The 22,684-nt window shown below is 36.4% G+C and overlaps 1 protein-coding gene across 1 annotated transcript in view; it reads right to left on the reverse strand.

Moving 5' to 3' along the window:
- Positions 1-5,353: 5,353 nt before the first annotated feature.
- The window catches only part of FAM83B (family with sequence similarity 83 member B), a 43,842-nt gene continuing 26,511 nt past the window's right edge, over positions 5,354-22,684 (reverse strand). The window contains exons 2-4 of the mRNA XM_013953235.2: positions 17,877-18,041; positions 9,882-10,006; positions 5,354-7,712 (exon numbers count right to left, since the gene is read on the reverse strand). Coding sequence (XP_013808689.2) covers positions 5,354-7,712; positions 9,882-10,006; positions 17,877-18,041 — 2,649 coding nt within the window. The remainder of the gene's footprint in view (positions 7,713-9,881; positions 10,007-17,876; positions 18,042-22,684) is intronic.

The following is a 22,684-nucleotide window of genomic DNA, read 5'->3' on the forward strand; positions in this document are numbered from 1 at the left end:
GCTTAGTCTTTAAAATATTTCTGCTTGGACTGTCATAAATTCTGTGTGCTTCAGAGGCACAAGAAGTAATTTTTTTCATCTATATTTACATAGGGAAGCAACACTATCAAAATTAGCATATATCATGGGCCTCTTATCAGAAATGTTTATTGTTCCTCCCAAAATCTTTTGCATTTATCCATGGAGTTTTTAGTTGTGCTAACACATATGGTGGGAGAAAGATGCATCATGTTCACAGAATCCAGCGGTTTCTTCCTGGGGGATTTCCAGTCATTTTTATTAAACTAGATCCTCTTCCAGAAATACACAAAGATATTTTCAAAGTATCCAAAGAATTGATTTGGTAATATAGCACCCTAAATCCTACTGGATTTTCAGAAAGAAGACTTGGCCACTTCTTCAAATGTGGCAATATATGAAAACTGTTTTTTCATAGCTCCAAGCAAGAAGAGGATCAGACAAAACTTAACTAGTCAATGTTACCAAAGGAGAAATCCTAACTAGAAGCTTTGATTAGAGCAAACTCCCTCCATTCTGAGCTAACCAAGAGCAAAGTTTTTCTTCTATCTCCTTTCTCAAGACAGGACCTAGGTCTGAGAACACGTGACCCCTTGGGGTCACGTCGAAATGTGAAGAAAGGAGGCTTAACTGTAACCCTTAGCTTTGAGTTAAAAACTGAAAAAAATCACTCTTTTGAAAGGTACTAAGACAGCTGTAAGTGCCTGTATGAAAAAGAGAATGAAACGGCAAGGCGGCCTTTTGCGCAGTGCTGCCTCCTCCCTTCTCACAGGGGTGCTAATGGGATATGTACTCATGCAAGGGAAGACAAAAACAGGAGTAACATGGCTGAACAACCAGTGAACGACTGCAGCTTTTTGTTGTTCTAACTCTCTTGACTTAAATGGAAATAAACTAAAATATCACAGTATCCAAGATATGAACTAGCCCATCTGTCCAGCACAATATTGATATGGGGAATACATTACAGTAAGCACCACAATAACCTTACTGATCTCTGCGTATGTATACTTACAGTTGCAAAGCTACGTATTAGTTGTACAGCTTGTTGTACAGAAAAAAGAATGCTACAGATGAACACAAATAGTATTTATCGTACAGCTTCATGGAGCTGTTTTAAAATTTATTTTTACATAGTCTCGCAACAGATTTTGGTATTATTTTCCATATGACTCCTTTTATAAATGATGACATTTCCTAATACATTTTAGAAAGCTGAAAAATGGTAAAACACAGTTTTTCTCTGAACAATATTATCTCTTCAGCTATTAATGGACAAATGTCTATCACCTGATAAGCTTAGTCTTATTTTTCACTCTCAAGATTTGTAAGAAATAATATTACCCTCATGTTAGACAGCTGTAAATTCAATTCATCTTAATTTTTAAGCTCTCTTTACATCTAGTTCATATTTGTTAGCATGCATAGAGAGTACAGTTCTTTAGGCAAGTTTATTAAAAAAGGATAATAACATTTTGCAATCTGAGAAGCAGTATAAACTTTATTACAAGGCTGAAGAAATGAAGCAATTTATTCACGGGGTATTACGACTGCACGTGGTGTGGTTTATTTACGATGTGAATGCACTGCACACCGTACGAGGGGTCTGCATCTACTGACACTGCTTGCTGCACAGCCTTACGCTGCCCACTGTGCTCCTGACAGCCACCTCCGCCCTTCCACAGTTCTCATCAGCTTTCACATAGGCACCGTCTTTGATCCATTATGATGCCAATAAAGCTCCATTTAATGTGGAAATGACACATAATTTTTTATGGATTTCGCAAGTCCCAAGCCATTTGGCCAAATGACTGTCATGCACAGTAATTGCTATTACTTCACAGCCTTACAAAACTGGGAGTGCATTGGGCGTGCCTGGAGTGTAACTAACATGCAATGCGTAAAGCATTGCTTTTATGGCAAATGAAACAAAATGCATCTCCTTGGGAAAAGGAGGACCATCAAGAAAAGCTTGGGAAAAGACAGTGCGAAAATATAAATTACATTTTTCCCTCCAAAAATGTGCATATCACTTTCTTGTTCAAGATGAGGATGCAGGTATCTATTCTTTTTTCTACTTCTCCATTTTATCCTGTTAAATAATCAGATTCACCACAGACACAAGGCAAATCAGATATGAATGGAAGAACATTGTTTTCCCACCTTTAACAAAAAAATCTGGAGAAAATGTGATACAGTTGGTCCTTGCAGCAGCTGCCCCATAGAGCTCCCTGCTGTGCTCCCCCAGCTCTGAAGAAGTAGCTGTATTCCTGCTATATTCCCTGGAATCGGAGCCTCATGCTCCTCAGGCAGCATCCTGCCTTGTAACATTTCTAAAATAGCAGTGCCAGTACATTAAGAGTCTGATCCAACTTCCATTGAGGTCAGTGGAGGTCTTTTTCATTCATTTCAGTTAATGTTGGATCAGGCCTTAATGCAGCAACATTCTTATGCAGTGTCTCTGAGGAAATATCTGAAAAGGAAAAAAAAAAAAACCCTTCTAGTTCTACTGTGATTAATATTTTATATTATTCAGACTATAAGCGGGCTTTTCACTGAAGCCTCTTCATCTTTAGGGTATAAATATAAAATAACACTATACATCTATAAACACACAAGGCTTTGTAAATTAAATCATTTGTTTTCTCAGGACTCTCTAATTAGAAATCAAATTTGATCAAAAAATAGTAAAATATTTCCAGATTGTATCAAGATGGATTTCCTAACTTTACTACAGAATGCAAAGAACTGTCATTTCAAAATTTGCCAGAAGGCTCTTGTCCTCCCCTCTTTCATTTTCTTCCCAAATATAGTGTTGCCTGCAAGTATATGTCAGAGCTCATACGAGTATAAGGGAAATCTAAAGATTCCCCTAAACCTATCTATCTATCTACACCATTTTTAGCACTACCTGCATCTTATGTTCCTTTGCCGTCCTGTTAATTTGGATACTATCCCAAATAACTGTCTTGCTAACAAATATTAAGATTATAAAAAGTACAGTGTGAACGGCCTTGCTGTTGGCTGGTTAGCTTTGGAAGTATGCTGTGTCTATATTGAATATACTCCTGGAATAGTAAGGGGGCACTCCTTGCACAGGGGTCAGAGTTTGAAATCGCTGCCTCTGTTGGGACAGAATATTTCCAGTATGACTGGCCATTTAGGAAAAATACCAACTATGACATTTCACCATGGAGCAAACAGTGTGACTAGTGTTCATGAAGAAATTCATAAAATTGCTTCCATGATAACGGGTAAAGTGGGGACTGGAATTTTCAGCAGAGGTTTGAGACACATGACTTAAAAATAAACACCGTCCTCACAGTGGAGCAGTTATTGCTATGATGTGTCATGTTCTCCAGTAAGGTTGCCTGAGAAACAGTTTGAACAAAAAGGTGAGCCTGCTTCACTGAAGTCACAGACATAACTACTGTGAGCTCCTGGGAGCAGGGGCAGGTTACAGGTGACAAGCAGATTTCAGCATAAAATCTCTTGCCACAGCCACAAGTAGAAAAGACACAGGTAGAACTTGATCCAGCTGTTGCACAAAACACCTTTTTGGTGTTTGAAGAATAAAGCCAGGCCCTTCACAGTGGGACCCCACCACAGAAGGCTGTAGGACCTTTCAGATCTAAGACTAAAGTGTAATCTTAAAACGTGCTCCTGAAACATTACGGGTGCAAAGACTTTAGCTATATAAGCTTTCAGCAATCAAGTTTCCCATATTTCTGTATTTCTTTTGCTGGAAATTTACAGTGCTGCCTAAATCCTGATAATGCTAAGCTGCCTGGTGACTGTTGCAGTTGTAACCCACAATCAGTTTTACTAATAAGGCATTTTTCACTCTCTCACTTGCGGGGCTTAATTCTTAGTGTTTGTTCTCAAAGCATGCCTAACTACCTATAAAACATATGAGCCATAGTTTTGTGAATCTCAGTTGGATGTCTCGGCTAATTCCTACTGATGAGAAGTAGCAGCCATGCTGCTGCCAAAACACATCACTCTGGCTGTATTTTTCATAAGAACTGATCTGGCTTAGGCACTTAATATCAGGAGAATTTTTATGATTGAAAGGCTTGGATGAACACAGATGCATCCCTTTAGATGGTAATTAGGTGCCTAAATACCTTCACTAAAGTTGAACACTTGCTACCACCTTTCACTGATACTTTCTGTGGCCTAGGAGAGGTGTCTCACTGTTTGATGTGGTGAGCTTTGTGAACCTCATAGATAGCTAATCACTCCTGGCTTTGTAGCTACCATCCTGACATAAGGCAGCAGGAAATGAACAATTCAAGCATTGCAGCATTGAGCTGACATCCCCATCATATGGCTAGACTTAAGTGCTTTCAACGTTTTTCAAAAAATTAGGTTATTAAAGTCACAGTTACAAATATATCTGCCAACATTTAAAAAAGACTGTTGCATGTGAAACTCAAAACTTACCTGAGAAATGGAAGTCCACAGACAATTTTTTTTTGGAAACACCAAAGTGAAAATTGTAACAAAGGATATTTTCTAGAATACATTACAGAATACTGGCATGTTATACAAATGTAATTAATCAGTTGAAATCTAAACTAGTTGTAACTTCTTTCCAAGGCATCTTGTTTTTTTTTTTTTCTTTTTTTTTTACTTTCATCCTACATTCACACTGGTTTAACCTTGTAAACAAGTCTGTGAAAGCTCAGATTAAGGTCACTTTAAGATCTGTGGTGCCAAGTACTTCAGAAAAATATCAAATTACGTCGAAAATCTAATAAAGTAAGTAAGATCCATCTGTGGCCCAAACAGTTCGATAGATGCTCTTGGGTAAATTAGTAACAAGATAAAGCCTAAAAGAGGCTTTCCAAGATGAGTTTAAAGGCTAAATAACATGTAATGAATTAACATTTGCGTTTATCATTTTAAAGAGTACATAAATGCTGAAAAGATACAAGCCACTATTCCTAGTGCTATGCTATTTTTAAAGGGCAAATCTTTGGAAAAGTATTATTTGAACTTTAAAAACATCCTCCATCTCTGTTTTACACTTAGTCTTACAATACACTAGTACATATTTTCTTCACAAGGAAAATGTATAAAATTAATGTTACAATATAAACACTATAAACAACTCCCTTGAGACATCTTATGGACACAGAATTTCTGTAATGACTTAAGTATAATAATTCTAGGATAATTATGTAAAAATATATACATTCATTCTAATGTCCCAGCCCCTGAAGAAACCCAAGTAAGCTCTACAAAAGTTGCCTATCAGTCTTATCCAGTTAGGAATGCACAGCTTTGCTACTCTTGCTGAATTTCAGACAGTCCCCAATCAATAAAAGTTTTACTTATTTTTGTGTAGAAAGTTTCCAAACTTTTGCATAAATCCTCTGAACTTATTTTCATTAGGCTGCAGTGGATGGTAAGCGGTTGAGTTGTAGCTGACCATGTGATTACTCCTGCCATAATTATTCCCTAAGGGTTTGCTTTTGATATCCGAGAGATGTAAACTGGTATTTGGTGCATTTTCTGCAGATTGGCTAGCATTTTCCATTTTACAGAATGGTTCAAAGCGACTATAAACACGCCTTTCACTCAAACGAGGTCTTAGCTCCTCTTGGCGTTTTGAGCTTGCCAGCTGGGGTGTCACTGAACTTGCTCTTTGTAGAGTAGAAAGGGGTGCAGTGTCAGGAGTAGCAGTCATTGTAATTTCTTTTACATCTTGATACTGAATTTGTTCTGTGTTAAATCTTGGGGTAGATGCATCTCCTGCAGTTTCTATGAACTTACTTTCAAGGGGGCACAGGACAGGACACTTTTTATTGCATTCATCAGACGGAGGTTTTGGTGGTTTTGGTGACTTCGGAGACTTTGGAGACTTTGTTGGGCTACTCGTGACATCTTCTTTACTTCTGTGCAAGCTACCTTGAGAATTTGATGATGTGTTTCTCTTTCTCCTTGGAGAAGAATCTGTCTTATTCTCAGAAATCTTTGGTTTTTGATTCTCTTCCTCAGAAACCAAAGTGTCAGAACTACTACACATTCTGTAAAAGGCAGGAGCTTTGTTTTTTGACAAGTTTTCCTTCTTGTCTGGTGTGAGATTAAGAAGTGACCGCAATTTCTGGGATCCTTTTTTTAGAAAACTTGGGGAATTCTTAGTTTCTTTCTTTGACGTGCAGTCCTTACTTGACTCCTCTTTGCTGGCTTCAACTAGAGCAGCCATAGAGATTGCCTTGGTAGCAGTCGGATTCTTTAGCTCTCCTCCGAGATTCTTCTCCTCTTGTGGTAAGTGGTTGGTCACACTGTGCAAACTTTTAGAGCTTTTTAGTAAATCCTCTGGAAGTTTTGGACTAACTGGCTCTTTAAGCCTATGCCTAGTCAGTGTGCTGTAAACATAACTGGATGCCTGTTTGCTGGCACCAGGGTCTAATATAGACTTTGAATTAAACATGGGAAAACTTCTCCTTTTCAGTATATTTTCATTTTGAAGGTTCTTCAGATTTTCTGCATGTTTGTCTGCACACAGTGTTGTGTACAAGTAGACAGGCGAGTCCCCTGTTGCATTTGAATTTACACTAGGTTTTGTGTTGTCTGCAGCATGAATTCTGTGGTTTTTTGGTGCATCTGATTTAAGTGGGGCATTTGTGCTAAGCTCTTCTAAAATATTACCTGTTCCATTTTCCACACTTGGGGCATGATTAGATGTCCCTTTAGGTGTTGCACTTCCTTCTGAGCCAATTATAGTTGAATTTGAAGAACTTGCACAGCTGCTTACTTCCTGCTGTTCGGGTAGAGTTGGCTGAAACACCAGTGATGATCTTAAGCGAGAATGAGAATAAAGGGCATGAGCTTTAATATTTTCAGCTGTGTCATAGCCCTCATATCTGTCACCCAAGGCTGATCCATTAGACTCTGCTGGATAATCTGATTGATCATTTAGGTATGACTTAATTCGCCAGTTACGTAGGAATGATTTCGTCGTGTGCTCAAGGGTCGGCATCCTTTGCTGCAGATGGCGGATATGATTATCTGTTCCATTAAAAGATCTCCGTACAATTGAATTCCTTTCTGCGAGATTTATCTTTGGTCGCGAAAACTGATCAGCAAAACTTTGCTGCGGTGCATTGTAGTTATTTGCATATCCTCCTCGTAATGAAGATACAATACTAAGGCTATCAGATGGCATTTTCCAAGTATTTGATGGATTATTGGCTCTATTAATAGCTCTGTTGAGCAATAGGTAAGGAGTCCTTTCTGGCTTCTCTCCAGCATAGCTATGTCTCTTCCAGTGCTCATTTTTTTCACTAGGTTGATACTGCTGGATTGGATTTTGCATATTAAAACCTGGATGAAATGGTTGTTTATTATAGGTTTGATTTCTCAAGCCGTATTTATCGATTTCAATTACTGCATATCTTCCGCGAGTTTTCAAATAAACAGGATCCAGCTTGTGAACCTGATCTTGCCTGCCAAAAAGGTTCCTTTGGCTAGAAACTGAAGCCAAGGAAGACACCGAGTGTTGGTATGTATCATTATCCCAAAGTGTCCTGCGACTGTTTACTCGCACTAATTCGGGGGCAAATGAACTAGGAACAGAAGAACGGGCATACAGTGTCCTGAACTCTTCATCAAAGGACTCAACCAGCTGTCCTGTGATAACTTGAACCATACTGAGGTTGGTTTTTTCAAATGACCACATAAAGCTGAAAAGAGAACAAATGACCATTAGAAACAGTTCTTCTGAATTAATGCATTACACTGCTTCCTCTTGATAAGAAAGCTTTCCCCCAAACTTGGATTTTGCAGGCATACTTTTTAAATAAATAAATAATTGTGGGCATGATTCATCCAATTTGGATTTGGGAGGTCTAATCTAATGCCATTTGAACTCAGTAGGAGACTTTCCACTGATTTCAATGGGAACAGGAATGGTTGTGTAACTACATAATTGCCCTTATAAACACTGGATATTGCAAAAAGTATTCACAAATGTGGAACACTGGAGTACAACTGCCAAATGGTACAAAATTATCTCCACAAAGACAGAAACTAGGGTTGATTAGACCCACTGTATTCAATCCTGAGTCAGAGAATGTTGATGTGTGGTTATGTTGAGTGTATTTGGAATAACATGCAGAATTGTTTCCACAGTTGTGAATATACTTTATTTTAAATACATTTTTAAAGAGACGCATTTCGGAATTGTTAAAAAGATTACATTTTCTACTATGCACACAGACTGGATATTAATACTTCTTTTAACTGTAATGTGCAATATTGAGATGAAGGAGGTTTTTCTCTTTTCTATTGTACTTAGAATAGCTGAAGACATGCTAAAAGTGGAGAAAAGCCTCAGTGGAGAAAGCAGTTTTATAGCTACTTTATAGCTGTAAAAAGAGAGAAAATACATTAACATGTACATTAAGGAAGTTTCAACAAGCCTAATGTCATGGTGTTACAACCATGTAACCTGTAGATTATAACAAATAAAAAACTGTTTTATTATCCTGCTTTCATGTCAAAAAATAAGTGAAAGAAAATTTAAATGAAATCAATCAACGTATTTTATTTGCATTTCTCTTCTGGATGTTAGGTAAAAGATTTGTTCTATTCATGTATATATCTTACTGATTTTATTTGTTTTGTTAGTTTTGTATCTTTCAAGAAATAAAAGTGTACTGAGATTAAATTAAATTTTTACACACAATTTTTTTTCTATTCATTTTCATTAAATTACTTATTAAAAATAGTATATTTTGTAATATTAAAAAAATAATCTTAACTTTAAATTGAATTCAGAGAGCAAGAATTCAGAAAGACTCATCTTTCCTGATAAAAATCACTAGATTCTTTTACCAATCAAGCTTAATTTCTACAGAAATTGATGACTGCAGCCCCCGCAGCACCAGGTCTTAAAGCAGTGTTATTTTTCAAAATGAAATAAGAAAAACTATCACATTCTCACAAACTCTAACACTGTCTGTAGATATCAAAGCTTTCAGACTCTCTCTGGACTCTCTTACACTGATTCATTTATGAACTTGTCACTTACCTCACTACCATTTATACACATCAGTCTGAATTTGGGGTTGGCTGAATCTCAGAGGAAATAAAGAGCGAGATTGTCAAAAGCTTACAGTGGTGGAAAGCTATGAAAGCCAGTGGCTATGGATCTGGCACCCTGACACCAGGCTGGTAGAAGTTAATTCAGTGGGCAAAGGAGAGAGATGTCGCGTGAAAAGAAGGAAAATATCTAATAACGTGTGAGACAAAATTGTGCTTGTTTTAACTTATTTTTTTTCCAACTCTGCAAAGCTGTAAGTTCTGCCAGCCTATGCTCTGCACACATATACTGGAAAGAAGGTGGAGAGCAGAATAAGGGAACTTAGCCAAGTATAAATACAGATTAGTTCAACTTGGACAATTCTGAATTTGACCATGATATACTACAGGGTGCCATAGAACATTTCTATAATGTTAGTTTTAGAAGATTATTGCAAGGAGGAATTATCCAAGGAGCTTAGGAAATATTTTGGTTAGCATTTTCTAGAATGGATGTTAAACAAGAATAATTCAAACAATATCAGACAAATCAGAATTTTTCTCTTTATTTATCAATTCTTCAGCTGAAGCAAAAGCTATATCCTTTAGTTCTCATTTGTGAAAAACTAAGAGAGGACCTCAAATTTTGGCTCTGTGTTAGACTAGCTACCAATAAATACCTATGGGAACTTGTTAAATTACAGAAAAAATAAACAAATTTGCTGACAGATTTTACCAGAAGAATTTTTAGAAATAGAAAAAAGATTTTGCAAGAAGGAGACATATTGAGATAACCAGTGTTCTATGGACACCACTGTAACTGATCTTACCTGTAAGAACCATATATGACTTTCTTACAGTCAACAAGAAGAAATTTTTGTTCCATTTTTCCATGGAATTTTGTTCCTGATTTAGAATAGTAATCTTGTCCTTTTACTGTCCGCACCCTCATATTCTGAAAAAGACAATTGAAATACTTTAATTGGTACACTATATTCTACATTTAGCATCCTAAGGTTTAAAAGTCTAGAGGTATGGTAGGAGAAGAGGTATATTATTGCATATAAGTAAACTGTGCAGGGCAGTAAACTCTGACTAAACTTGCCCCCTTGGGACCCAGAAAGACAAGCCTTTGCTTTGTCTTTGAGTGTGAAAGACTGATGAGGTTTGTTAGGCCAGGGACAAGTGAAATTCCCCTGTTTCACAGCCGCCAGTCCCAGAACTGAGGTTCTGGCACAAGAGATAGAGATTTTGTAAAAATTTTCTTTTCAGCATCTGATGTTCAGTATTTGGAAGATTTCCAAGCATCTCAGCTAGTCAAAAACAACACCTGAAAAAATAGTGTTGTTCTTTTAATTGAATGAGACTGCTATATCCATCACCATAACTACCTCACTCTGAGATGTTTTATTGAACAATACCACCTGGTCACAGGATCTCTTGTAGTTCTATCTCCAGTAAGATTCCTCAGTTGGCTTTTCAGCATGGGATCTATCACATCTTCAAATTCAGAGATGCCACTGCAGCATGCATAGGTAGTGCATACGCTACACAGGAGTTAAGTATGACTTCTAAATTCTATTCATAAGCTCCACTTTTTACTTATGAGAACACTCTTCAGTAAATTCTGCTGGGGAAATTTTCCATGATGGATCTAAAAAAAAGAATGGTCATTTTTTTTTCCCCAAAACTGTGTATGAAATTGGTTTAGCTGAGCCAATATCTTTTATGCATGTGCAGTTCTGAATGACTTAAATCACTTTTTCTCTAGTATCACTTTTTTATTTTTAAGTTCCTAGGAATAAACCAAATTGAAAGGAAAAAGTTACAGAAACTTCTGGACTGTAATAATAATAATAATAATAATAATAATAATAATAATAAAAGTTGTTATACAGAGACAACAAAAAAAATAGTTCAAAAATTGTTACAGAAAGCTGGTTATTTATAGGAAAAACAAAAATTATATTCAACACAGATCAGCCTAGAGCATCTACCTCATGTAAATGTGGAACAAAAAAAGCTTCACAAGACACAAAAAATAGCTTGGAATATCCCTGTGAAAGATCACAACATTTACTGTGGTTTCTAGCCTTGCAATATAAAACTATTTGTTCTAGCAACACTAATTTGTGACAATTTACAAGTATGCCAGTGGGCGTGAAATCCATAATTTAGTATTGGCAATAACAAAACAGAATCTACATGATTACTTCATGAACTGTATATATGGAAATAGTGGAATTTAAGACTTGAAAATATAGATGAACAGCTTGCTTCATTTGACTATTCATAAAACTGTAACAGTTAAATTCTGTCCTGACTTTTACTGCTCCAGGCAGAGGTTGAAAATCATGGCAGAAGTGTGCTCTGCAAAAGCCAGGTACAGGAGTAGGTCTGTTCAGGGAGCAAAATGGATCAGAGTGTGTACCGTGTGACTTCAGCAAAATCAGAGGGATAAAATAAACATTTAATGCTTAAAGTACTTAGGACTCCAGTCTATAAAATGAGACTGACTCTGCAATATTCTAATACTTAAAGACACTTAGAGCCTTTATTGTCTAAGGGAGTTCTCATGCATTTATCTAAAACACGGGAAGTTCTAATAGAGGTTGTAGAATTCATAATGATACAGTGTCTACTACAATTTAATGAACTGTATTTTTTCCAAACAGGAAATTCAAAAGGTTAGAAAAAAAATCTCCACAAAATGAAAGCATCTTTCCAAATAATACATAATTCCTAAATCACTATATATTTTAGTTTCAGTTTCTATCTTAAAACATACCTGAAAACAGAGAAGCTTACAACTTCCCCAGAGATAATTTGCAATGACTAGAGTTATACATAAGAGCTGTTCAGCTGGCAAATTATGATCTGACTCAACCTATTCAAGTTCCTTAAATTTGATGTATTAGATGAGTTTTTATTTAGCAGGTTGTCAAGCAGTGTTTGAACAAAAAATGCAATTCAATTAAAATGTATGAAGACAGCATTTAAAATTTATTGTTAAAAATTATTTCAATATTATTCTTTTTATTATTAGAATTTTTAAAAATATTTCTGCTAGTGACTTCAATGTATTATAAATGTGCTAGAAACATCAGATATAAAGTTTATTTCCTAATCTTAGTTTTGCATATCAAATTCATTAAATAAAAGAAGCATTATCTAGTAGTGCTATCAGGTTTTAAAAAGTACGTGGGCTCAGTAAAAGTACAGATGGATGCTTAGATCTAGTTTCAGGAAAAAAATAAGAAAGGGGCAGAAACAAAAACAACCCAATTTGCATTATTGCATGGGAAGTTAACGTTAGGTGTCTGTTTGCATCTTTAACTGCTAACCACCCTTGGCAATCTACTATTGTGTCCTTCAGGTTTTCTCCACTTTGGCTTTTAACTCGGAACCCTGAAGAGGAAAGAAAAATTTCCTGCTTTTCCAAGTGCTGTTTTTCTTTAACTTTGAATGAACCAGTCCCAGTGAAAAAAATTTTTCTTTCTCTACCGGCTACTGAAACTGCAAATAAAAGTAATTACAAGAAAAGCTTTTCTTTAGAACAGTAAATAGTGTAGAAAAAGTAATTACTTAAAAAAAAAAAAGAAAATACTGGAATTTACCCCATTCTAAAGATTATCACCATATTAAACATTTATTTAATGTAAACTAAAATGCTGTGAATTAGTTATGAAATTTGAATTTACTTCAATCATTAAAACTATTTTCCCCAATTCTGTTTATAATTTAATTATATTTGTATGTCATATTTATCTATATTTATATTTATATCACTTATAACTTGAAGAGGGGGTCACTTGAGATGCGGCTTTAATATTTTTAAATAACTGTAACAGATTATAACTGGCCTAAAGCCATGTCAGTGGAATACATCAAATCTTACTGAGATAAGGCCTGACCGATATTGGACAGAATATCACCTGGGAATCTGGAATGCTGTCAGCACAATCACAGCTAATGGCTTGCAAATTACCATACACATATAAAAAAGCTTTGCCTTAGGTGTTCATAATTTGAAATATAACTTCAAGCAGGCATATCTAAAAAAGGAATACAATTTACATTAAATTGCTGGGTTTTTTTGAAATCTTAGTCATTCCATTTCCTCTGTTCTCCTGAGTTTTACCTTTTTTCCCTTTCCTTCTCTTCTTCAGCATTATTCCTCCTGCAGCTTTTGTGTCCTGCTTCCTTAATCCTACCAGATCTTTCCCTGTCTCACTCTGTCATCTTACTAAAGGACTGGAACATGGCATTACAAAATCATGTGCCACAGAACATGCTCACTTTCCTTATGTAATACTTCCTTTTCCTCCACAGCTCAGCTGGTATTTTTTACCTGCTTCAAACTGTCTAATTAGGTGTCAGGAATGAGCACCCTGAATAATCTCTAGAAATACAGACAATATTTTGAGGACGTAAAAGAACACTGGGTTGATTTGGAGACTCTGTTAATGTTTTCCATTTAAGATGAGAAGCACTATATCTATACATATGGAACTGCCAGCTCCATTTTGTCTGAAACCCTGGGCTCCACCTTTCTACTTGGTTTTATCCTAAAGCTGCAAGACTCCCATACTAACAGTGCTAACAACAGCATGACATTGATTACTGTAGAAGTGTTAGGCACCACTGTTGGTTAAGGCAATGATTTATGAACCTTCAGAGAAATATCTTGGGCAAACTGGAAAACAATGAACTTACGCATTCAGGCCAGGAATCAGGCTAGCCTGACGGGACACGCAACAGCACATAAGATCAGCTCTAGCAAGTCAAACTGAAAATCTGTCTAGTCCTCTCACCTGTTTTTGTCAGTGACAGTTAGTGGGTATATATGGAAGTATAATTTAACTGAGAATTCGATATTTTAGGAGGCTGGTGAAGCCAGACACAGCATCTTTCCTCTCCTCCAAATATGAGTCGTAGGAGACTCAGGGACTGCTCACATTCCAGAGGTGTCTGGATGGCCAAACCGCAATTTAAGGATGGCCGTGAGGGCTATCCAATTAAATGTCATCCAAATGATATACGGGAAAGAAGTTCTAACTTCTCTTTTTATATATGACTGCACCTCTCTCTTCCCAGAGAGAACCACATGAGCATCATTTAACATTTGGAAGTATCATTCCACATTATGCATTTGTTTTCATCAGTAAGAAATCTCCAAAGTGATAGATAAGTACAATGAAAATACAGGTTTCAAGCATTTCATTTCAGCACTTCATTTTTGTAGAGTCTGTTTTTATCATTGTTCAATTATGCACCCTGTACTTGCTGTCAAGAACATGCACAAAGAAGAAAATGGATGTCTAACTAATATTTAGCATAACAGCTTTAAAGAAAAAAATCACTTTTCACATATTGTTCATCATTACTAATGTTATTTATTGTCATGGGCCTCTCCTATTACTAAGAGACAATATTCACTGTTCGAATGCTAAGTAGGTTTCGAGTTAGCTTCTGTTCTGACTTAGAATCCGATTCAATGACCACTAATGGCAAATTCTCAATGACTTCACTAGGGTCAGGGCCTTAGCACACAAGTTTTCTCACAGATATGACAAATAGGCTGTGCATACCTATTTAATAACCAAATTTGGCCGATACTTGGAAGCACTGGAAAACTATTTATGATATTGATAACATTGGTGAGAAATAATGGGCTGGATTCGGCTCTCAAGAGTACATTAACAGCTCCTACTATGTGTCTAAACATCTGTATCTGGGAGTAGATTTCACAAAACAAACTCCTGTTACTGGTATTATTTTCTCATTCCTCCAGTTCATTAAAAATACTGAGAGGAGTATCAGGACATAAATGGCTCCTACTTACTTTCAATATTTTCCTCTAGTGAGATGATTCTTCCTTATTGCCAGAGAAGTAAATAGGTTTTTGGCAGAGCATGGAGCCTCTGCCACCTGCCTCACCTTTTATCAAATAAAATATGATGATCTGACATCTGCTGAGGAACTGGGTTGACTTCTTGGGCATTAAACAACACCAGAATTTCCTACATTGGTTCATTGTTTCTAATCCAAAATTAAGTTACCAAATTAAGTATTCTGGTGGTAGAGGGGTTTGTCTCAGTTTTGCATTTTGCAGTGCAAATCTCTGTCATAGTTTCCTGCAGCAGCAGGAATAAAGGATCTTTGGAAAAAAATTGCTGTTACAGCTTTTGAAAAATCATCTGAAAAAAAGTCAGTATCTGTAATGACTCTTTGTTCATGTTTCTATGCAAAGGAATTGCTGACTGTGAACAGGAAGTCAGACTGGTGAGAAAGTTAATCAAAAGAAGTTTGGATGGAAAGAGAAGAGAAGAGAAAGAGAAATACATTAATGGGGAAAAATGTAGGACAGCTAGGAAATAATAAATGAAATCTAAAGTGGGGAAAGAAAAATAGGAAAAGATAGTAAAGGAATTCTTTATTTTAGCTGTGATCCACTGGCGATATTAAGGTGAACATTAAGTAAAAACCAACTGACGTGAAGACATGTTGTAGAAGGGACTGAAAGAGTCTCCAGTAAGTCCCTGACTTCATATTCTTCTATATGGAATTCACATAATAACTAATAATTATAATGTACTGTATATAAATTTGGGGGGTTTATATTTGTCAATAAGGAGAAAAACATGCCTGATAGCAGTCAGATTACAGATAAGGAAAATTATCTGCACAGATAGTTAATTTTATGCAGTTAGAATTATGAATACATTCTCTTTTTTTTTCATACAGAAGACAATTTAATTGTAAATCTGGATTCAAAAATACAGTCGGTTTCACCACTGCACCATCTCATTTTTTTAACCAATTTAAAGGAACGGAAAAAGAGCCAGAGAAGGCCTTGATTAATACAGAACAGCTTTACAGAAACTCCTCAGTCAGGACTGCATGGCACGAAGAATGTCTACCATACTTGTGCGCGACTGACCCAAATCATGCCAGAGAATAACCAGAACAACGCTGCTGCTGCTTCTCAAGGAAAAGAAATACAGCCATACACCTCTGTCCTCTTCTTGCTTTCACTGAGCAAAAAAAGAGGGCCACAAGCCAAAAGCACAAAAATTTTATGGTGGTCTGTTCTTGTGAACCTTGAGGCAATGAGAATAAGATAAAGGGTTGAAAACTTCTCCAAAGTATCTCCAAAATATTGACTGTTCTCTCACAGTTACCATCAGTTTCTCTTCATCCCGAAGAAAGGCACAGAATGATTACTGTGGGAGTGCTCAGCCTCTACTCTCCGAGTGAGATCCATTGGGAGTCTTCCATGAGCAGCCCATTAACTCGAAGAGCTTTACTACAAGCTAGACTAAAACCACAGCACACAACAGGATTACTGTTTAGCTCTTTGGCACGTATTTTTCATTTTCTGATATACTTCAAAATAGTCTAGGTAAACCCTTCAGAGTATGAATTTATTTTATTTTATTTTCATGGTTTTCCTAGATATCTCTTGAAGTGCACGCTCCTAATTAATTTCATTTGGGGAGGACAAAACTGCAGTCATAAAAAGACATACACCATCTTTGGCAACCTCTATGGCATAGTTAACCCAAGTAACCAGCAAATGGTGGTATCTCAGGTTCCAGGGTATGGAACTATTGCCAAACAGTGACTTTACGAAGTCAATTACTACCAGTGTTTACAGACCTGCAACATAGTTGTGATGTTTTCTTTCAAAAGTTGCCACAGCTCTCTGTATTAGGCCACCAGAGGGCAATCCCACACACCCATATGCAAGAAACAAGCATGGAAAGCGGGGTGGTAAAACTTTTAAGATCATAAGTCAACACTCCAGAGGAAAAAAAAAAATCTGTAAAATACAGGTTTGTTTGGAAATTCTAAGAAAAAAAGCCCTCTTTATACTCACAAAAACACCATACCTCCTATCTGATTTTCAGACTGTGTTCTTAAAATCATGATGCTAAGAAGAGCTTTTATAACATCTTGCCAGAAGCAAACATGCCCTAAGTAGTTAGGGAAACAAGGAATTGCAAGTGGAACTGAAGTTCAAACATGGAAGTGCTTAGAGCTTTGCAAAGAAAACTGTGGAAATATCCTTGGAACATTTTCAACAGTTTTCAGTGTTAGCTACAATACAGTAAACCTAGAAGTATTTATGAAGTATTTATGTCAGGTCAGTGCAGCATACGGTTTGGATTGCGCTCCCTATTAAATATTAAGGTGGTACAGGACAGCTAGCGAAAAATATAACCATTAGCACTCTCCTTATTATCTTTGTCACTGCAGAAAATTACGCATTCCATGTATAAAAGTAAGTGTAATCATACCATATACTCTCTACATAAGACAAATATATGTTAACATGGATTTTCAGGAAAACATTTCTAAAATAAAATATAATATAAAATGAAGTATTTTTCATATATAATCATTTTAAAGGAAATGGTCATAAAATGAAGTAAACTATTTTATTTTTCTAAACAATTTACACAATCTTTATGATTCTATTTGCAGGCTGATTTAAGAGAATAACAAACAAGAAACTAAGTTTTTCAAAGCTGTAGTATCCCTACATGGATATTAGTGGAAATTATTTTCTAAATAATACATGAAAAATTATGCAATTCTATCAAATACACTTCTTCTGACACACGTGAAAAAGATTAAAATCTTTCTAAAGAGCATAACATTTGTATAGAAGGTTCTGCTGTGGGCTTACCTATTTACACTTTAGAGTTATTTTGAAAAAGCAGTATTTGATAACCACTTTTTAAATAATAATGCCTTTTTAGTGGGTTGCAGAGGAATGAGTAGTGAATGTGCATGCACTATAAAGCAGGAAGCCTTACCCTGAGTCTCTGAACTTGACAGCCTTGTTTCTCTGTCATTTTCAGAAAGTGACTGAAGTTTGACTCATCCAGCAGGAGATACACTGCAATCCCTCTAGCAGATGCCTCTACAATTTCTCTAAAGATATCCACATCTGTAAACATATCCATAACTATGGCAATGACCTGAATGAAAAAGAAAAGACACAAATTACTGTATTGTATAAATGCATATATAACATTCTTCACTAAAGTTTGTGCCACACAGCTAACACTATTATTTTTATCCGTCAAAAAGTTCTAATATTTTCCATGTGGTACAACTTAACCTCGGAGGCTTCTCAAGATCACTGGATCTTCTTTTTGAGAAGTTAGCTGATGGCTTGTGTGACATTATTCACAAGCACCAAAGTCTGGCAAAAAGTTGTGTTGTGGGGGTGTATAGGTATGAGTGGTACATGGGAAAAAGGGAGGTCAGTGGGAGAGAAACTGAGCAATACTTATACTGTGAGAAAAAATGGAACCATCATAATATAACTGCAGTGTGACTGCAGAAAAGAAAAATCGAAGAATACTGTTACTGTACAAGGCACTGGTTTATCTTAATTTAAATACTGTTCTGGGTTTTCATCGTCTATTATAAAGCTAATAGCACAAGAGTTTGAAGGAATCAGTAAGGAGATGTTGAAGAGCTGGAGGAGTAAACGAGGACTCTAGGATTCATACTGATTCAACACACTCACTGGGATGAAACTTCCTCAGCTGGTGATAATTTGGTTAAGGAAGATCAGAGAGTGCTGAACACCAGGCATTGATACCCTTCAATATTCAATTACTGGAATTGAGTTACATTCAATTACTTGAATAATGCAGGTATTTCTGACTGGGAAAAACAATGTCCTGCTAATGGTATTTTGGAGACAATATACTATTAACTCATCATTAGCAATTAGGGAAGAACTTATATTGAAGTGTCAGAGGAAATAACACATGAATGGGTGTCTGTGTAACTTTTAAAGATAATATCCTTATCCATTAGATTCTTCATAAAAAGTTCTAATGAGGCTTCTTTGATGTGACATGCTCTATGATGCTCATATGAATTCAAACCAAATGAAGCCTTTCACAGGTATCAGGGCAGGCTTGACAGTAACCTTGCTTTACCATTCTCACCAGTTTTTAAACTCTCCATACCTCAACTTTAATGTTTAATTGTGAAGTTACAATCACTAATTTTATTCTAGAATTGAAACATTTATCTCATTCACAAAATCAGGTAAATGATATAGCACACATCAAAAGTTATGTCTCCAGTTAGTCACCTGAATCCTGCCTGCTTAGAACTAAAAGACTCACTTATGCCAAATATGTACTTATTACACTGGAAACATGAATGCCATCCAGAGAGCTGACCTACAATAAAAAAATAAAAGTAAATAATCAATGTCATTAAGAAAGGTAAAAAGACAATGGCTTTGACAACTTCTGAAGCATTAAAAATTAGAAGACTTGGTCTTTACCATAGCATGTCACCTGGCAGTAGAAGGAATATTTACAAATTCATCAGGTGGAAAGGAACTGAATAGCATGAAATCATTCAATTCTTCTTCAAAAACCATAGAAATATGTAATACATAAGTAATATGTACTACCTCATTCATATGTACTACCTCATTCATTTTAGTGACTTTTTGAAAATAAAACTGAATGTGATTCTTAAAAGTGCAAATTACTTCTGAACCTAAATTTGAAAGGAAAGACTGATAAACACAAAAGTTTATCCTGACTGTAAGAATCTCATCACTTTTAGACTGATCCTTCTCCTTGGTCTTGTTTCTGAAATAGGCAAAGTTAACTGAACATGGCAACACTATTTATTTATCTGTTTTGTTTCACTTATGTCTGAGCAGAAATCTGCCAAAACAGATCAAATATGTTAGGTAAAAAGATCAAAGAAGAAGGTCTATTCTCAAATAATTGTTTTGTTTTGTTTCACTATGTATTTGCGGCCTTTCCTTCTCAACTTCCTAACTTCTTAACCTTTCCTTTTCTTCAGATCTTTTAGAAATAGTTGCTCATCGTAATCAGGTATCCATATAAATGTAGGAGATAGATAGACTTGGAATAGATTCATCAGTGTACACTGATGTGAATACAGGAAATATTCAAAGTCATCAGTACAGCCTTCAAAAATCCTTCTGACATTCTCCTATGGCAGGAATCTAATGTGTTAACTTGTTTGTAGGGTTTGTGGTTACAAAGTCTAATACACTGGAAGCGAACCTTCAGAAGACTGCATTAAACATATATTCACAGATACAGAAAAGAAGAAACAAGAATAAGTAATAAAACTAAAAAACAAAGCTGACTATAATGGACATATCTATCATTGACATGTCTACTTTTACAAAGAAAGGAAGACATATATAAATAAATAAGCAAACAGGCCAGTAAGTTGGTGGCATGAGAGTGCTGCATGTGCACTGCTAGGAAAAATAATCACTGCTGTTGAAGATAGGTGGATATACCATCTCTTAGAGATGAAAAGGGTACTCCTCTTTGTCTTCACTAGTAGAATTATTCTTAAACCATTTATCTTGGAAATTTTACAGTGAATTCTACAAAGCACCAAACTACTGTTGCAAGAAAAAGCAGGTTTCACTCCCAGACTTTCAGTGGGCATTCTGATAGCTAAAGCTTTCACTAGCTGAAAAATCCTCACAGATCTAAGGACATGCAGCCAAAGCCATGGCCATGATGTGACCACTGACTGTTCATCCATTTTTCCGTCCCCTGCAGACCAAAGGTTGGTCATGAAGGAAGCCCTCATTAAGCCTGCTCAGTCACTCTTAGCAACACTCAGTGAATCTAGTCAACACAAACATAATTAGGCTCAATTGCTGGAGGAAGAAGACTGACAAATTTGAACAATGTATATGATATACAGTGATAAGACATAACAGTCACAGTGATGAGGTCATTTCTGTAGACTGGCAGAGCTTATTCCTGCCCTGGTAATTATAAGAAGAAGCCACATAACTGTGAAAACTAGCAAGGAAGAGGTCACTGATAGAATTCAAAGTGCAGACAAGAGATCAGAAAATTGCCTATTCCACAAATTCTGATTCTTATGGGCATAATAACACTACTCTGTGTAAAGAAAAATCTCCCAAAGCAGAACAATCCAGTGTGTTATGCTAGACATAGTCCGTTTCTTTCCAAAACATATTTATTTTCTGAAAAGTAGAAGTCTTTTTGAAAGCAAGCACCTATGCTTTCATAGCACATACAAACACCACCCAACAGTGCAGGGGAGAATGGATGGGTGCCCCAGGTCCCAGGCAAACAGCACCAGAATTTCCAGAGAACTTTTTAAACCTTGAGAAACTGCTTATCATCCTGATTGAAAATGGCCCTCAGCTGGGAAAAATGAAGTATTTTACACTTTCAGGGAAGAGAAAAAAACTGGCAGAGCACAAAAACTGATCTTATGGATAACAGAAGTGAACTACTACCACTGATTTGGAATTAAATAGAAGAAAACATTTCAAAAATCAACTAAAATTGGAGCCAATGCAGAAAACAACCTCCTTTATACTAATTTTCTCCTCCCAAAATTGAATTAAAATCAGCTTAGGTTGTCACTGCTAATCTTTTCCTCTCATCTGCCAATTCTTTTTTTAAGTGATGAATGCTTTTTGAGGTTAAATTTTGATTTTGATTACATCCTTACAGGAGTATAAGTTCTGCTGAAGTAAATAAACACAAAATTATTCCTAATAAAACCAGTGGTTTTACCAACTTAAATGAAGGTACCAGCAGAGCAATATTCTATTGTCCTCATTGCTATCCCGAAACTAAAAACAGAATATGGTTTGCAGTAGAAAAGTAGTGCTTCACATATTACTTTATATGTTAGATACATTTAAGTATAGACAGAAAAGTATAATTTCATTGCTTAGCACTATTTTTAGGAAGGTATTTTAAAACAGTTATTTTTCTGTAAGCCAATATATTTTATTAAATTCACACATTATCAGGCAAAATAACATTTTAAAACTCATTATTTCTAAAGTACCAGGTCATTTTAATACAAAGTTTTTTTGATTCTTTAATAGGTTTCAATAATCTTTGAGTTCAAGAAATGACTGATTCCTAAATAAAATACTAGTGACAAGATTCCTGAAAGATAGATACCTGCATTACTCCTAGGAACAGTTGCTTTGGGCCCTTTCATGTCTCATGTTTGCTGAAATAGTTCTCACCTTCACAAACTTTGTTCAAAGGCTTATATAAAAGGAGCTGCACAGACCGATCCCAGGAGTGCAAATATACACATCACTAAATATCTCTTAAGCAAATTCAGTGGAGGCTACCAAGATGGTCAGGGGTTGCAGCGCATGTCTGGTGAAAAGGGGCTGAGGGAACTGGGCTTGTTCAGCCTGGAGAAGGGATGGCTTCAGGGGGACCTCACGGAAGCCCCCAGTGCCTACAGGGAGGGTGTCAAGGAGACAGAGCCAGGCTCTTCACAGCTGTACGTGGCAGGAGGACAAGAGACAACAGGCATATATTGAAACAAGAGAGGTTCAGACCGGACATAGGCAAACACCTTTTCCCCACGAGGACAGCCAAGCAGTGGAGCAGGTTGCCCAGAGAGGCTGTGCAGTCTCCATCCTTGGAAGGTTCCAAGCCTCAACTGGGTAAAGGCCTGAGCAACCTGGTATGATCCCACAGCTGACCCTGGTTTGACTGTGAGGTCGGACTGGAGACCTCCTGAGGTCCCTTCCACCCTGACCAAGCCTGTGATTCAGTGATTCTAAGATCTCCAC

The sequence above is a fragment of the Apteryx mantelli genome, chromosome 3, assembly GCF_036417845.1.
Source record: "Apteryx mantelli isolate bAptMan1 chromosome 3, bAptMan1.hap1, whole genome shotgun sequence".
Classification (NCBI taxonomy): domain Eukaryota; kingdom Metazoa; phylum Chordata; class Aves; order Apterygiformes; family Apterygidae; genus Apteryx; species Apteryx mantelli.